Here is a 17,774-nt window from a genome sequence, read left to right as displayed (position 1 = left end):
TTTAATGCCAGATTAAAAAAGGAAATTGTTAAAAAAAAAAATGTCTTATTTTTAATACAGAGAAAACAACCATTCACAAATCACAATAACTATAAATAATATCACCACCACCTCCCACCCCCAACAAGTATAAAATAGAAAAATTTCCAACAACAAACAGATATAAAACACTTGAAATATATACTTTTTTAAAAAAACTTAAAAATATCTATTATTTACAGTTATTTACAAATTTACAAACTATTTTACAAATAGCAAATTCAGCCCTGTGATGAGAGTGGAGGAAAGAGGTTCCTCATTTCCCACTTTATTTACTTTTTGCCATAATGGCGCTCCTCCAGTAAATCCCTCCACTCATCATAGGACTGAGTCTCAGTCTCTTCTCAATACCAGTTGCCAAAATACTGGCGATGTGTAGGAGGGTTCCTGTCCTTTTTGCACTTGCTGTAAACTATAGTGTCTTTCTTTTTGGTGTATTTTCTTTTAAAAATACCTGACTGCTCTGCCTCCATTTGTCTTTTCCTATACTGCTGTGTGGTGTAGGGAACCGCTTGAGGTGTTACCTGTGTCTGAAATGTTAGAGGGGAAGTAATGAAGGGTTTTGGAGGGGCAGGTGGAACAGGATGAAAAAAGAGCAATGTCTGTGGTGGTGGTGGTGGTGGTGGCTGAGATGGTGGTCTTCCTTTAAGTTGTGCCTGCCCAGCAGTGTTCGGTGGCAGCACAAAGGATGAGGCTGAGCTAAAGAGCCAAATGTAAAAGTTTGTCCTTTCTGCAGGGCAGGTGGAAGTCTTGATGGAGCTGCCATTGGGGCCTGTAAAGCTGGAAGACCCTGCTTTAAAATATCCTGCTCCTGTGCCTTGCACCGCCTGCAGTACCTATGAAAACACAAAATAATTTATATGAAAACAAAAGTTTCTACATTGTAAAATGGACAAAAAATGTAATCTTGCTTTTGATGTGATTTACATAAGACAAATATGTCCCCGAGGCCTTAATCTGGAATATGTAATAAAGTTTCATAAACAAAAAAAAGTCTCATAATTAGTGGTCAACAAAATCAGTTCTACATAAAATATGTATATTTATATAAATCCTACTCACCACTGTGAAACTGTTGCAGCATTTACTTCAGGCAGCTGTATAGTGGTCTCGCTCATCAGCCTGGCGTTTGTGACTACGCACTCCCTGATGTTTTTGTACGTGCGTATCACCACAGTGTATCTTGACAGCTTCTTTCCCTCACAGCACACAGTGCTCGGGTAGATGGCAAAAAGCTTGACAAAGATCGCCTCAACCACTCTGTTGCAGTCGGGCCACTGTGCAGGACTGTGAGCCCCGATGAAAGACCTGTAGTTAAAAATAATGTATGCTTTAAAAACATTACAATAATGTGTGACTTACATTATATTTAACTTTTTTTTACATAACCCAGATATTGTGTTTTCCTAGTTTAATTCACCTTTTGGTGCTCTCCACACCTGGAGCCACAATCTTCTTCGTAGCCCGGAATCGTCCCTTGCTCAGGCTGGTCTGGTGTCGAGCTGGGTAGACAGTTTTTTTTTTGTCATCCTCCCCCAGTTCCTGCCACAGAGCAATGACCTGATTACATTCCTCCTGAGTCAGCGCAAGACGGTGGTCTCTTAGTCCAGCCATGTAATCAGCCAGATCCTGCACTGCGCCATACCCTTCAATGTTATCAGGGCCAACCCAATCCTAACAAAAACAAAAACAAGAAAAAAGAAGCACTGATGACAGCAGTGCACACTCATCAATCCAAGCTATTGCAACTTTTCTTTGTTTTTTCTATAAGGTAAACAACTTCTTACATGGCATGAAGAGGAGTGTGGAGATGGATCAGTAGATGGCGCTGATGCTAAAAGAAAAAGACAAGTCTTTAGAGTAAAACATTTTAAATTTAAAAAAATAAGCAAAACGTGAGATTTTAGAAACAGTTGTGTAAAACTCACTAGACTGTTCTGCAGGAGAAACTGTTTGTGTGGAATGGGGGAGCAGAGCGGTCACAGCAGGTGAAGGAGCTGCAGAAGCTGATGATGAGGCGACAGAAAACATGGCACATTTATGACATCTCATGAATGAGACCATGTTACAGAGGCGGAGTCCTCCACGCCCCTCTGCGCTTGCCTTAGGACAGTTTCCCTCCCATTGCTATCAGGATAGCTGTGTTCATCGCCATGACAACTGTTGTGATGGTGATGAATATTATTTTATAGAGACGGTGTCAGTTCCCCGACCCATATTTCACAATGATTTTAACATAAAATCAAATAAAAGAGCTATCAATTATAAAAATCTGAAAAAAATTAAAATTTCAAATCTAGAAACACCAAAACATAAAACCATTAGATGTGCTCTATTAAATATTAGATCACTGAGATCCAAATCTCTACTAGTAAATGACCTTATCTCAGAAAATAACTTTGATTTATTCTGTTTAACTGAAACATGGCTGTATCAAGATGAATATGTTAGTTTAAATGAAGCCACTCCTCCCAGTCATTTAAATACTCATATGCCATGAGACATAGGCCGTGGAGGTGGTGTAGCAGCTATTTATTATTCCTCTCTCCTAATCTATCCTAAACCAAAGGCCAGTTACACTTCCTTTGAAAGCCTGGTTCTAAATTTATCTCATACCGAATCAAAAACCTGCCAGCCAGTCTTATTTGCGATAATTTACCGTCCTCCAGGCCCTTATTCTGAATTTCTATCAGAATTCTCTGAGTTTATATCAAACTTAGTCCTCAGTTCTGATAAAATACTGATAGTAGGAGATTTTAATATCCATGTTGACAAAGATAGTGATAGCCTGAGCTCAGCCTTTATGTCCCTAATAGACTCAGTTGGCTTTTTTCAAACTATTAATGAAGCTACTCATCGTTTAAATCATACTCTTGATCTTGTTCTAACATATGGCCTTGATATTAATGAACTAAAAGTCTACCGTGAAAATCCTCTGCTATCAGATGACTTTTTAATATCTTTTAACATTATCCTAGAGGATCTCGCACTGTGCAATAAAATAGTTACAAGTAGAAATCTATCCAACAGTGCTGTGGCTAAATTTAAAGAGGCCATTCCTGCTGCCTTACACTCAGTGCACCATCCAATAAATAACTATGACATTAATTATAACCCCTCTCAACTGGATCTGCTTGTCGATAGCTCTGCTAGTCTACTAAAATCCACCTTGGACTCAATTGCCCCATTGAGGGAAAAAACTATTAAACGTCAGAGGAAAGCTCCGTGGTTTAGCTCTGAAACTCACACACTCAAACAAACAACCCGTAAATTAGAGAGAATGTGGCGCTCCAATAAAACAGAGGAGTCACGAATACTTTGGCAAGAAAGCCATAGTAAATACATGACAGCCTTACGACATAGTCCATCTACATACTACTCCTCACTAATTGAAGAAAATAAAAATAATCCGAGGTACCTTTTCAGCACTGTAGCCAGGCTAACACAAAGTCAGAGCTCTATTGAGCCCATGATTCCTCTAGCCCTCAGCTGTGAGGACTTTATGACATTTTTTAACCATAAAATTCACAAGATTAGATATAAAATCAGCCACTCCCTGCCTTCACCTGGGTCTGCTGTACCATTAAATGTAAATAGGCCTAACCTAAACTGTTTCACACATATAGGACTTCATGAACTTAACTCTATTATTTCATCCTCCAAACCATCGACCTGCCTTTCAGATCCGATCCCAACTAAGCTGTTTAAAGAAGTTATTCCCCTAGTCTGCCCATCTTTGTTGGAGACAATAAATATATCCCTATCAATAGGCTACGTGCCACAGTCCTTTAAAGTAGCTGTAATCAAACCCCTTCTCAAAAAACCTACTCTTGATTCCAGCACTTTAGCAAACTACAGGCCTATATCTAATCTTCCTTTTATTTCAAAGATTCTTGAGAAAGTTGTGGCAGCTCAGCTCTGTGAATTTCTTCAAAACAACAGCCTGTTTGAGGACTTCCAGTCAGGCTTTAGTGCACAACACAGCACAGAGACTGCTTTAGTTAAAGTAACTAATGATCTACTCTGGGCTTCAGATGAAGGACGACTCTCAGTGCTGGTTTTATTCGATCTTAGTGCAGCTTTTGACACTATAGATCACTATATTCTACTAGAGAGATTAGAGAAATTACTTGGAATCACAGGGACTGCCCTAAACTGGTTTAAGTCCTACCTATCTGATAGGTACCAGTTTGTACACGTGAATAATAAGTCTTCTGTGTACACTAAAGTAAGCTACGGGGTTCCTCAGGGCTCTGTGCTAGGTCCAATCCTCTTCTGTATCTATATGATCCCCCTTGGTAATGTTATGAGAAAATACTCTGTTAACTTTCACTGCTATGCTGATGATACCCAACTGTATGTATCAATGAAGCCAGGTGAGACAAATCAGCTATCTAAACTTGAGGCCTGTCTAAAGGACATTAGGGCCTGGATGGACCAAAATTTTCTTCTTCTCAACTCAGACAAGACTGAGGTCATTGTACTGGGCCCGCGACACCTTAGAGAAACCTATGCTAGCCTAACTGCCCTAGATGGCATTACTCTGGCACAAAGCACAACTGTTAGAAACCTTGGGGTTCTATTTGATCAGGATTTATCCTTCAACTCTCACATAAAACAAACTTCAAGAACTGCCTTCTTTCATCTCCGTAACATTGCTAAAATCAGATCCATCCTGTCTCAGGGCGACGCCGAAAAACTAGTCCATGCTTTTGTTACCTCTAGACTGGATTATTGTAATTCTCTTTTAGCAGGCTGCCCGAGCAAGTCGCTTAAGACACTTCAGCTGGTTCAAAATGCTGCAGCACGTGTACTGACTAAAACTAGGAGAAGAGATCACATTACTCCTGTATTAGCCTCTCTGCATTGGCTTCCCATAAAATATAGAATAGAATTCAAGATTCTTCTTCTCACTTATAAAGCCCTAAATGGACAGGCACCAGTCTATCTCAAGGAGCTTGTAGTGCCATACAATCCCCCCAGAACACTACGCTCTCAAAATGCTGGACTACTCGTTGTTCCATTCGTCTCTAAAAGTAGTATAGGAGGAAGAGCTTTCAGTTATCAGGCCTCACTTCTCTGGAACCATCTACCAACCACGGTTCGGGGGGCAGACACCCTCTCTACCTTTAAGGTTAGGCTCAAAACATTCCTCTTTGGTAAAGCTTTTAGTTAGGAACCAGCTCATAGCTCATAATTAAGATGCAATAGGCATAGACTGCCGGGGGGGGGTCTGGCATGCTCGGTTGGAGAGAGGCTGGAGAGGGCGTTAAGAGAGAGGTCATTTAGGTTAGAGAGGGACCGGAGAGGGTCCCATTCCTCTTTCAAACACTCCCTCTATGTCTGATTCTTCCCTTGTGTGTTTGCTCCTGTACTCCTTCTGGCTTTTGTCTTGCAGGTCCGTGGGATCCTCAGTGTGGAGTTACAGAGTCTCAACAACTCTGTCTCCACCCTTTTCTCTGCACACACCCAACACAGCATAACGTGGATGGCTGTTCATCATAGGAATGGGATCCACACAAGGTTCCTGCTGCTTAACAGAAGGTTTTCCTTGCCGCCATGATGAATTCATGTTGGGTGTGGGATACATATGTATGTGTATATACGTGTATATGCATATGTGTGTATCCATAAAATGAAGAGTCCGTCCTTAAGACTGCTCTACTGTAAAGTGCCTTGAGATACCATTGGTTATGATTTGGCGCTATACAAATAAAGATTGATTGATTGATTATGCTAATGAGAGCATGGGGTGCTGGATCAGCAGCAGCAGCAGCCAGGATGGGCTCATGGTAGGGGGAAGAAGTGTGAGGGGGGTCTCCGTCTAGGGAGACTAGGACCAGGACTGCAAACATAAGGGTTACCTGTGCTGCTCCAGCATTTAGACAGAGCCACAGGGCTGTAAAACAGTGTCAGACAGTCTCCAACAAACTAAAAGCAGCCTACGACCAACAACAGGACAGTCTGAAATGAAAACTTAACAGACAAGCTGAGACAAGTTCAACATAAGACACTAACACAGACTACGATTGTTACAGCGGTGCATCCTGGGAGCTCACGTCCCATATCAGAAGAGATCTGGTGGTGCCTACAGCCAACACGCCTGAGGAGGTGGGATGGAAGAACAGCAGCTCCAGCCTGCCAAGTCCTGGATGCAGGGCTGCTCCTGGTCAGGATCACATAAACACCACAGCTTCACCTGTAAAACTGTTGTTTTTGGTCTGAATTATGGATTTATAATAATAAATGGAGATAAATCCAGGCTTCACTTATCTAGCTTTGTAGTACAGGCCCTAAATGTTCATTCAAAATGTTCAATCTAGATGTTATATCAGTCACAGAGTGTAAAGCTAAATCATATAAGGTTGGCTGGTCAACGCCTGTCAATCCCCGCCCACACTCCACACACCCCACCCTCCAAGGTCTTCTGCATCCTTGATGTCTTCATCACTGACATTCAGCATGTCGGTACTCTCAGCGAATTTAGATTTAGATTTAATATTTGGATTGAACATTTTGAATTAGATTCAATTTTTTTATTTAGATTTTTTTTCTTCATGTTTACACATTTGTAACAATGATATAAAACAAATCAAATGAAAGAAACATCTATTTCTGAAGGACAGAAAGGTTTGTGTGTGTGTGTACCTAATAACATTATTTGTTCTCTATGTTTGATATTAAGCTGAACTGTGATCAATAGATCAGCTCACTGACTTTATCTTATGAACACACAGTCCCAATGGTTAGACATGTGTTCAGTAGACCAATGACCTCTGGAGTTTCCAAGGTGAAACATGTCAACGCTTTGGATCCAAAGGATTGAAAAGATGTTTTTTCTCCTTTATCCTAAAATCACAAACTACATGTGATTATTGTGGAGATAGTTTGTCAGAAAGCAGACGATAGACCTTCACAGTTGAGTCTGATCTGAGTGTTTGTAGATCAAATAAATCATGTGAGTACAATGAGTGTGAGAAAAGAACGTGAGCAGCGTAAACACAGCAACAGAAGGAAATATGAATCAGGTGGGATGTAGAAGTGGAATGGAAATACCAACTATTTACTAATGCTGACGTTAATGCTGCTTAGGCCACAGATTGTCATCTACACCAGTGTTTCTCAAATGGGGGTACGCCATGCCACTACAGGGGTACTAGAGGGAGACAATGACATTTACAGTGATTTCAATTCAATAAAAGACACAGATTTCTAAATATAATACTTTATTATTAAATTAAAAAAACACCTAAAAGTAAATGAGATGCTAAAATAAATGTAAAAAATGAGGTTCTAGATCCAATGAAATAAGTTTTTTTTTTTTTTTTTTTTTACTTTTTTCAACAAATTTCAAATTTTTCACCCATTTCAAGTTTTTTACATTTTTTCAACTTTTTCAACTTTTTCAAACAATTTCTCCTCCTGTGTCCTGTCTGTTGGAGCCAGCTTCTCCTATGTTAGCATCATCGCTACAGGTTCTGCTACTAGCTATGCTAACTGCTGCTACTAGCTATGCTAACTGCTGCTACTAGCTATGCTAACAGCTGCTACTAGCTACGCTAACTGCTGCTGCTAGCTACGTTAACTGCTGCTCCTAGCTATGCTAACTGCTGCTATTAGCTACACTAACTGCTGCTACTTGATATGCTAACAGCTGCTATTAGCTACATTAACTGCTGCTATTAGCTATGCTAACTGCTGCTATGAGCTACGCTAACTGCCGCTACTAGCTAGCTATGCTAACTGCTGCTGCTGCGCCGCTATTTCCACAGAAACAACCTTTAGCTCAGGCTTAGCTTCACTTTTTGGCTGAAAAAACTCTTTAAATCCAACTGACTTTTTTTAGCCATTTCTACAGTTTTCCAAGCTGACAAGACACTTTTTTTGAGGAAAATCACACTTTAGACATAGCTTGGGGGCGTGGCCTGACTTTCCCCTCTCTTCCTCACTCGTGCTCAGTTTTTACTTCAGTTTTTTGTTTACAATGACATTTACAGTGATTTCAACTCAATAGAAGGCACAGATGTCTGAATATAATACTTCATTATTAAATAAAAAAACACCTAAAAGTAAATGAGATGCTAAAAATAAATATAAAAAGAAGGTTCTGGACCTAATGAAATAAGTGGTGGATGTTGGTCTGAGGCCAACCCTGGGGTCAAACACAGGTTTAATGGTGTAAAATAGTGTAAATGTGTGATGTTTAATAACAGGATTATTGATCTCTCTCTCCTCCCTCTGATTGGCTCGTATCACTCAGTTGTTATAAAACATCAACTTTGGACCTGTTGCTCTCAGCTTTGGCTCCGCCCCACTTCCTTGTGTCCCAGCTTCTTGTCTGTGGTTAGTTAGTGGAGCAGGTGTGTAGTTTGGAACTGTGTTTACACACTCAGAGACCAACAGCATTTTCTTAGTTGCTCTCAATGCTGCTGTTGCCCTTTGTTGCCTCGTTGCCCCACTTCACCTGCTGCGTTAGAGCTCACCTGTCCATTCAGTGACACCACCTGACAGGTATGTTTATCCTGTTCCTCATTTCCCATTAGCTACGCTAAGCTAGTGTTATTAGAGAGGTGGAGACGCTGCTGCTTTGCTTTGCTGTGATTCCTGCAGTCAGGGGCTGTTCTAGTGATTTGGAGGCCCCAGACCAGGGTGTCCAACTCATTTTAGTTCAGGGGCCAAATACGGACCAGTTTGATCTCAAGAGGGCCACAGATTTTATGTTGGAAAACCAGTCATTTCAACATTATTGTGCCTTAGTTTGTACTTATATGTATACATAAAATACTAAATATGTAAGAAAATAATATCTAATCAACAAGTGACAGATATCAGTCCTAACAGGATCTATACTTTGAATAACCTAGATATTTTTTGACCAATTTCTAATTATTTAAGGAAAATGTTATGTCATAATTGGAGGAAAATGTAGACTTTGTAAGAATTTTGAGTTTTTCCACTGGTTTAACATTAAAAGTGACTGTAATAAATATGTGATAAAATCACCAGGAAAACTGTGAGAACCTGCAAAGATTGTTGAGTTTCATTTACACAATGATTCATCATTTTTACTTTCTCCTGTGGGCCAAATTAGATGCTCCAAAGGGCCGGATTTGGCCCCCAAGCCTTGAGTTTGACACGGGCCCCAGACAAACACTAATGTCCATTTAGCAATCACACCCTGGTTATAACACACCATCATCAAATCAACCAGGTCAGTTCAGACAGGTATCTAGGTATTTTGTTAGAAATTAACTACGTGCACTCTCGTGCATTTAAATGCTGGAACATTTCTTTTGGATGTGAAATCTTAATTGGAAATACATTTTTATTTTTTTATGGTTTTGAAGACTAAATTTTGCTGCCACCAACTCCTAAGTAGGTGTCCAGAGTGTCCTCATGATTCTAATCATTCTATATTTACCTTTTATTTATATATATATATATAGATGGAAAGGTACAGGTGATGTTATTTTCCAATGTCTGTACTTGTGTTATGTTGATTCATTAACTTCATTTATTACATTTATGTGCTGACTCATGCTGACAGTCATGTATCGTATCATTTATTACTAATCAAAGGTCTACTGAAATCTTCCACGTTGTTTCAACTTTTTAAATTATTAAACTATGTATCTTTTTCCATCTACATTTTCAACATTTTAAACCTTTAACAGTGAACTTCTGCTGTTCATCCATTCTACACCTGATTTCAACTTTTAACATGTTCATCTGTTTGTTCACTTTCAGATAAAACTTTCAACACATTTCAGCTTTTTACACTTTTTCAACACCTTTCAAGTTTTATCAACTGTTTTTAAATGATTTCAACTTTTTCAACCCATTTTAACTTTTTTCACTCTTTCAACCCATTTTAATGTTTTTCAACTTTTTCCAACCCATTTTAACTTTTTTCAACTTTTTCCAACCCATTTGGACTGATGTAAAATTTTTTCCACTTTTTCAAGTTTGTTCATGCTTTTTCAACCCATTTCACATTTTTTAACCAATTTAAACTTATATGAACTTTTTCAAACAATTTCAACTTTTTCAACCAAATTCAACTTTTTTCAACTTTTCAACCAATTTCAACTTTTTCCACCCATTTCGTTTTTTCAATTTTTTCAACCTTTTCAATTTTTTTAACCTTTTCACATTTTGAAAAAGTTTATTAATAATTAATAATGTTTATCAACATTATTGTGCCATAGTTTGTACTTCTATGTGAACATAAAATACTAAATATGTCAGAAACAAAATATCTAATCAGTCAGTGACAGATATCAGTCCTAACAGGATCTACACTTTACATTTCCAAGATTCTTTGACCAGTTTCTATTTAATTAAGGGAAAGATAATATCATACAGAACATGTAAGAATTTTGAGTTTTTCCAACCGTTTAACATTAAAAATTACTGCAATTATTATCAAAATAGGGTCACGATCTAAAAAGGTTGAAACCACTGAACTAAATACTGTTTATTTCTATTTATTTACTAAATGAGATGATTTAAAATGTGTGTTATCACTCATTCATTCTATCATTATGATCTATAGATGTTTTTAAATAGTTTTCTCAGTAAAATGTTGAAGTGGGACAAAGGGGGGACTAGGATTCAGAATTCAGAGAAAAGGGAACTAGAACCAAAAAGGTTTGAGAAGCACTGATCTAAATAACCAGTTTAACTGGGAAACACACATCAATAATCTGTGTTCCCGTTTACAGCAAAGGTTGTATTATTTACTCAGACTAAGAGTGTTTGGTGTCAATCTAAAGATGATGTTTTTGTCTCATCAGCTGTTTTAGAAAGCATCATTGGTTCCAGAATGACAGCGTGGTACGGTAAACTTTGTGTCCCGTTGAGGTGAAAATGAAGTGTCTGGTGCAGACAAGCTTTGTAGGTTGTAGGAAGGACTAAATACTCTTCCCTACACTCCATGTTTCAGTTCCTTCACTATTTCACTTCTAATTTATGTGATTGTTCTGGCCTAAAATGCCTGATTTTACAGCAGCTTTTTCAAAAAACGTCAGCAAAAGTTGTCATTTTGATGTTTTATTATTTTCTATAACTTTGCCTAAACTGGTCAATTTACCAGAAAACCTGGTTGCCTTTGAATTATTTCATAACAATAGAGAAAATAGCTCAGATTCACAATAATTTAACAAGATATGGATTATTTCATCACATTTTAAATGTTTCCAGTGCAGAGAAAATTACAGAGAATCAGTTTGTATAAGTTATTGAAACAAAAAATCCTAAAATGAATAAATGTTTATTTTTCTGTGAGAATCTCATCAATGCACTCATGACTTTAGCTACAAACACTTTTACTGCAGAATAATCTTATGTGTTCAGTCATTTGGGAACTTATTTTGTACTATTATTTATTAATTAGGCATTGTTTTTAATTTGAATCTGTCGTTGCTTTTCCATTTTAGGACTTGATAGTCATAACTAGTTTTAATATGATTATATTTAAGGGGAAATTATTCCACATTTTCTAATCCCTGAGCATTGGCCTATACTGTCTATTGGGTGAGCCCACTCTGGTAGTTAATCATCAACAGCATAAAGCTGTAAAATCCCTGAGTCAGGTTTATGAGGAGTGAAAACACACACACACACACACACACACACACACACACACACACACACACACACACACACACACACACACACACACACACACACACACACACACACACACACACACACACACACACACAGACAGTGTAGACTTTAGACAATAGTCAATCATCAACTGCCCGATCAAAAATCATTGACTATAACATTATCATAGAAACAATTAAATAAACCATACGATACACTGTGGTGTTCATTTACATAGAAAACTATATAAAAACATCTATAGATCATAATGATGGAATGAATTAGATGCTACAATTAGATGCTCCAAAGGGCCAGATTTGGCCCCCGGACCTTGAGTTTGCCACATGTGCCCCAGACAAACACTAATGTCCATTTATCTTAAATCAATCAGAGCTAATGAACAAACAGATGTTTTCTATGAAACAAGGCCACAGAACTAAAAGAGAAACCATAATGAGCTTTGTTTATGTTCTACCTGAAGACCTTCAAATGACCTTCAGTCTGTTAGAGGAAGACATTATGACTAGAAACATAGAACACTAGCAGTGTTAATGTAAACTATGTGTTGAAGTGTTCTGATGACACTGTATCCCTCACTGTATCTTAATGAGTTGGCTGTGTGATGTCAACTTTATCACCATCAATGGAAGAAAAACCCAAGAGATGGTTCTGGACCCTCACACCCTGGTTAGAACACACCATCATCAAATCAACCAGGGATCTAGGTATTCACCTAGACACCTGCTTCTCTAATGGGGGTACGTGTACCCTAGAGGTACGCCATGGCACTACAGGGAGGAAAATAAACACATAAAGAGTCAGTGATGGTCCCTCCTCAGGCCTGAGATTACTGGAAATGATCAAAACTATAGACATAAGTCTATTCAAGAGCCACTAAATCAGTGTTTTTCAACCTTTGGGTCGGGACCCCATTTGGGGTCGCCTGAAATTTCTAAAAAATAGTAATAGATTTTTGATTTTTTTAAATTCTTCTTCACAATCCTAAACAACTGTATGTTTATACTGTCACTGTGTGAAATATTAATCCAGTTCAACTCACAATCCAAAAATTATTTGTGTTTTTATTGTTCTTTATAGCTTCTACTTCTCTTATCCTTAAACTTTATTACAGTTTTTATTATTACTCTTCCCTCTTGCTTTAACTACTCCTGCATTTTCAACACATTTCAACAAGTTTGGTGTCAAACTGTTCAAATAATTTAATTTATGCTATGTTTAAAATCATTTCTAACCTTTCTACTTTTTAAAACTATTTAACATTTGGCACATTGAATGCACCACGTGCTTTTTGTTTTGTTTTGAACCCGGACTGAAGCCGGAAAGCACATTGGTACCTCTACAAAGTTACAACAATACGGAGGTCAGCTAGAGCAGCAGCTATAGATGAGATTTATAACACACCTAAATACTTTAAACCAGGTGTAGAAAGATGGTAAACCTGACAATATTCATGTGGTTTGTAAAGAATGCAGTGCTGCTAAACCTGACACAAACCGAGGGGCTTCCCCCCCTTCTTTGCACTAACTGTTGTGAAATATCTAATAGTGAAAGATTATTATTATTATTATTATTATTATTATTATTATTATTATTATTATTATCATAAATGTTAATGTTACTGTATTAGCCTAATGGCAGACATAAATATGTACTAATATAGTCAGTGTGACTTTAAGTTACTCATTGAGAGTGATGATGTCACTGTTTAAGTTGTGACAGTGATAAACGGGTTCTAAATGTGAGGAACCACTTCCTGTTCCTTATGTTGAATCTGGTTTTAAATCTTAATCCTACTGGTGAAAACAACTGTTCAAATAATTTAATTTATGCTGTTTTAAATAATTTCTAACTTTTAAAATGTTTTCAACCCATTTCAACCTTAATGATAATGTTCAGCTATCGCTAGGTTAATGTTTAACTAATGTTCGGTCAATGCTAGGCTAATGCTAATGTTAGATTAATGTTTGTGCTAGGTTATTGTTAATGCTAAGCTAATGTTAGGTTAGTGTTATTGCTAATGCTCGCCTATTACTAACACTAGGCTAAAACAATGCTAAGTTAATGTTAAAGCTAATGCTAAGCTAATGCAGTGCCAGCACCTGCATTCTCACTACCATTTTCATTGTTTAGTAATGAATGTGTTGTTTTCTTTTCCCTGGGATCCTCAGCATTATCTCCTCTTCTTCATGGTTAGCCTTAGCACTGATCATTTTATAATCCATTCATTTTCTTCCCTTTTTGTATGAATGCAGTTTTTAATGGTTTTTAAAAGCTTTAGTAATAAAGTCACTTATGAAATGGGACCATGTTAACATCCAGGCCTCAGTGCCTTGTGTTATATTTCGTTGGGTGAAAGTCCAAAGGTGGCGTTGTCCTCCATCTTTGTCCACATACTGGTGCCACACTGTAAACTGGTGACGGACCATGTCATTGTGATACACAAAGGAAAAGACAAGCACTGTATAGCACAAAGACACAGAAAATAACTACTCACATGTAAACATATAATGGACATTCCCCTAAGAGAAAACTCTACATCATATGTCAAAATCAAGGCCTGGGGGCCAACTCTGGCCCTTCAGAGCATCTGAATGTGTAGCATTTAGCGTTAGCATCAAAGTGTTTAGCATTTAGCGCTAGCATCACAGGGTGTAGCATTTAGCATTAGCGTCACACTGTGTAGCATTTAGCGTTAGCGTCAAAGTGTGTAGCGTTAGCATCACAGCGTGTAGCATTTAGCGTTAGCATCACAGCGTGTAGCATGTAGCGTTAGCATCACAGCGTGTAGCATGTAGCGTTGGCATCACAGCGTGTAACATGTAGCGTTGGCATCACAGTGTGTAACATTTAGCGTTAGTATCACAGTGTGTAACATTTAGCGTTAGTATCACAGTGTGTAGCATGTAGCGTTGGCATCACAGCGTGTAACATGTAGCGTTGGCATCACCATGTGTAGCACTAACTCTCATTCAGTCAGTGTGCTGTTATACTTCAGAGCTCCAGATATTTGTTGTGAAACTCAGAGCTTTGACATCTTTTATCTTCTCTAATGTGTGTTTTCACTCTTTACCATGATACTCAGGTAGTGCTGTCTGTCTCACACTCATATCTTCAGCTCATCATCTCATGACGTGGAGATGGATCAGGACACGGTGAAGGAACAACATGAGATCCAGACTGAAGATCAGAGGTGAGACCACGTCAGAGCTCAGCACTCACACCTCTGTACGTGTGTGTGTGTGTGTGTGTGTGTGTGTGTGTGTGTGTGTGTGTGTGTGTGTGTGTGTGTGTGTGTGTGTGTGTGTGTGTGTGTGTGTGTGTGTGTGTGTGTGTGAGAGATCACTTCTCATCATAAACCTGACACATGGATTTTACAGCTTTATGCTGTTTATGATTAACTACCAGATCCGGCTCACCCAACAGTTCAGTTTATTAATCATTTACAGTATGAAAAACCTGGTTGATTTGATGATGGTGTGTTCTAACCAGGGTGTGAGGGTCCAGAACCATCTCTTGGGTTTTTCTTCCATTGATGGTGATAAAGTTGGCACCACACAGCCAACTCATTAAGATACAGTGAGGGATACAGTGTCATCAGAACACTTCAACACATAGTGTAACGGCCCTTGAGTTGAATTAACAAATGCTGGAGTCTCGACTGATGCTTCTCAATGCCTCTTTATTTCACCGTTGAGCATAGCAGAGCACCGTGAAAACTACAAGACAATACACAATGCAAGTTATTTAACTTTATAGTTTTGTACAGTGCAAACAATTCACAAACATATTTTATTTAATCATTTTAATCATATAAAACCAGACAGGTAATTATCAATCCTCATTATTGTAATCTAAAAACAATTATTCATATTTAAGAAATAAACAAAGCAAATAAATGCAACAATTTATGTACAAACAAGACAACTCAACCCGCTTCACCTGCAGTAAGGCCAAATAAATGATACGTAACGTACCTCATTCCGCTCACCAAGGGCGTTAAAGGGAATCCTTTATTACGTAGTGACTCGTCTGCAGACGCACCGCTTTTACAGATCACACCGTGTCTGAGCTCACTCCTTGCGTTGGCAGATTGATCTGACAGCTCGCGCTGACAGCCCGATCTCCCAACACACCGCTCCTCTGGAGGACTGATCCCACTCTAAGTGCACTGCTGGTGCTCACAGTTCAGTGTCTCCATAGGCCATGCTGTGGCTGATCGATAGCCCTCTTCTGCTGACAGCTGCTTCTCCCACTGCTATCCATACACAGAAAAAAACGCCGCTCATCTGGGTAAACACCCCTTTTAATCCCCCTGCACAAGTGAGCCTGCTCCTGCTGGGTCCTAAAACCCAATGCTGTTTAGGGCACCGACAAGGAATCCTGATGACCAGTGGAGACTACAGGTAACTGCAGGGATGAGTTGTCTTGACACATGAAAATGACAGTCTGAACATAAGAGAAACAAGTCCAAACTATATCCAAAATAAAACAGTGTTTAAGATTCCAAATAAGTGAGCCAGGGGTCAGTTACACATAGTTTACATTAACACTGCTAGTGTTCTATGTTTCTAGTCATAATGTCTTCCTCTAACAGACTGAAGGTCATTTGAAGGTCTTCAGGTAGAACATAAACAAAGCTCATTATGGTTTCTCTTTTAGTTCTGTGGCCTTGTTTCATAGAAAACATCTGTTTGTTCATTAGCTCTGATTGATTTAAGATAAATGGACATTAGTGTTTGTCTGGGGCACATGTGGCAAACTCAAGGTCCGGGGGCCAAATCTGGCCCTTTGGAGCATCTAATTGTAGCATCTAATTCATTCCACCATTATGATCTATAGATGCTTTTATATAGTTTTCTATGTAAATGAACACCACAGTGTATCGTATGGTTTATTTAATTGTTTCTATGATAATGTTATAGTCAATGATTTTTGATCGGGCAGTTGATGATTGACTATTGTCTAAAGTCTACACTGTGTGTGTGTGTGTGTGTGTGTGTGTGTGTGTGTGTGTGTGTGTGTGTGTGTGTGTGTGTGTGTGTGTGTGTGTGTGTGTGTGTGTGTGTGTGTGTGTGTGTGTGTGTGTGTGTGTGTGTGTGTGTGTGTGTGTGTGTGTGTGTGAGAGATCACTTCTCATCATAAACCTGACACATGGATTTTACAGCTTTATGCTGTTTATGATTAACTACCAGATCCGGCTCACCCAACAGTTCAGTTTATTAATCATTTACAGTATGAAAAACCTGGTTGATTTGATGATGGTGTGTTCTAACCAGGGTGTGAGGGTCCAGAACCATCTCTTGGGTTTTTCTTCCATTGATGGTGATAAAGTTGGCACCACACAGCCAACTCATTAAGATACAGTGAGGGATACAGTGTCATCAGAACACTTCAACACATAGTGTAACGGCCCTTGAGTTGAATTAACAAATGCTGGAGTCTCGACTGATGCTTCTCAATGCCTCTTTATTTCACCGTTGAGCATAGCAGAGCACCGTGAAAACTACAAGACAATACACAATGCAAGTTATTTAACTTTATAGTTTTGTACAGTGCAAACAATTCACAAACATATTTTATTTAATCATTTTAATCATATAAAACCAGACAGGTAATTATCAATCCTCATTATTGTAATCTAAAAACAATTATTCATATTTAAGAAATAAACAAAGCAAATAAATGCAACAATTTATGTACAAACAAGACAACTCAACCCGCTTCACCTGCAGTAAGGCCAAATAAATGATACGTAACGTACCTCATTCCGCTCACCAAGGGCGTTAAAGGGAATCCTTTATTACGTAGTGACTCGTCTGCAGACGCACCGCTTTTACAGATCACACCGTGTCTGAGCTCACTCCTTGCGTTGGCAGATTGATCTGACAGCTCGCGCTGACAGCCCGATCTCCCAACACACCGCTCCTCTGGAGGACTGATCCCACTCTAAGTGCACTGCTGGTGCTCACAGTTCAGTGTCTCCATAGGCCATGCTGTGGCTGATCGATAGCCCTCTTCTGCTGACAGCTGCTTCTCCCACTGCTATCCATACACAGAAAAAAACGCCGCTCATCTGGGTAAACACCCCTTTTAATCCCCCCTGC

At 38.8% G+C, this 17,774-nt stretch overlaps 1 protein-coding gene and 2 long non-coding RNA genes across 3 annotated transcripts; all 3 read right to left on the bottom strand.

Annotated features, from left to right (window-relative positions):
• Positions 1-504: 504 nt before the first annotated feature.
• Positions 505-6,503, bottom strand: LOC114460799 (uncharacterized). Its single transcript, XM_028442684.1, has 5 exons — positions 6,449-6,503; positions 6,099-6,205; positions 1,460-1,713; positions 1,102-1,326; positions 505-875 (listed from the first exon to the last, which is right to left on the bottom strand). Exons 1-5 carry the CDS (start codon positions 6,501-6,503, stop codon positions 578-580), a joined length of 939 nt encoding a protein of 312 aa, XP_028298485.1. The 3' UTR covers positions 505-577.
• Positions 6,504-15,329: 8,826 nt separating this feature from the next.
• LOC114460797 (uncharacterized) lies at positions 15,330-15,976 on the bottom strand. Its single transcript, XR_003673740.1, has 2 exons — positions 15,645-15,976; positions 15,330-15,386 (listed from the first exon to the last, which is right to left on the bottom strand). It is a non-coding gene; the product is annotated as an uncharacterized LOC114460797 (long non-coding RNA).
• An 893-nt stretch (positions 15,977-16,869) lies between these two features.
• On the bottom strand, positions 16,870-17,764 carry LOC114460796 (uncharacterized). Its single transcript, XR_003673739.1, has 2 exons — positions 17,432-17,764; positions 16,870-17,173 (listed from the first exon to the last, which is right to left on the bottom strand). It is a non-coding gene; the product is annotated as an uncharacterized LOC114460796 (long non-coding RNA).
• Positions 17,765-17,774: the final 10 nt, after the last annotated feature.

The sequence above is a fragment of the Gouania willdenowi genome, unplaced genomic scaffold (assembly GCF_900634775.1).
Source record: "Gouania willdenowi unplaced genomic scaffold, fGouWil2.1 scaffold_6_arrow_ctg1, whole genome shotgun sequence".
NCBI classification, from domain to species: Eukaryota; Metazoa; Chordata; class Actinopteri; order Blenniiformes; family Gobiesocidae; genus Gouania; species Gouania willdenowi.
Note: the sequence above shows the minus strand (reverse complement) of the source record. Positions and strands in the feature narration are given on the sequence as shown.

Coding starts and splice junctions, on each gene's coding strand:
- LOC114460799 (XM_028442684.1), bottom strand. CDS start 6,503: ATGCTGAATGTCAGTGATGAAGACATCAAGGATGCAGAAGACCTTGGA. Junction 6,206..6,448: donor AGAAGACCTTGGAGGGTGGG/GTGTGTGGAGTG, acceptor GATCCTGACCAG/GAGCAGCCCTGCATCCAGGA. Junction 1,327..1,459: donor GGTGTGGAGAGCACCAAAAG/GTGAATTAAACT, acceptor CGGGGCTCACAG/TCCTGCACAGTGGCCCGACT.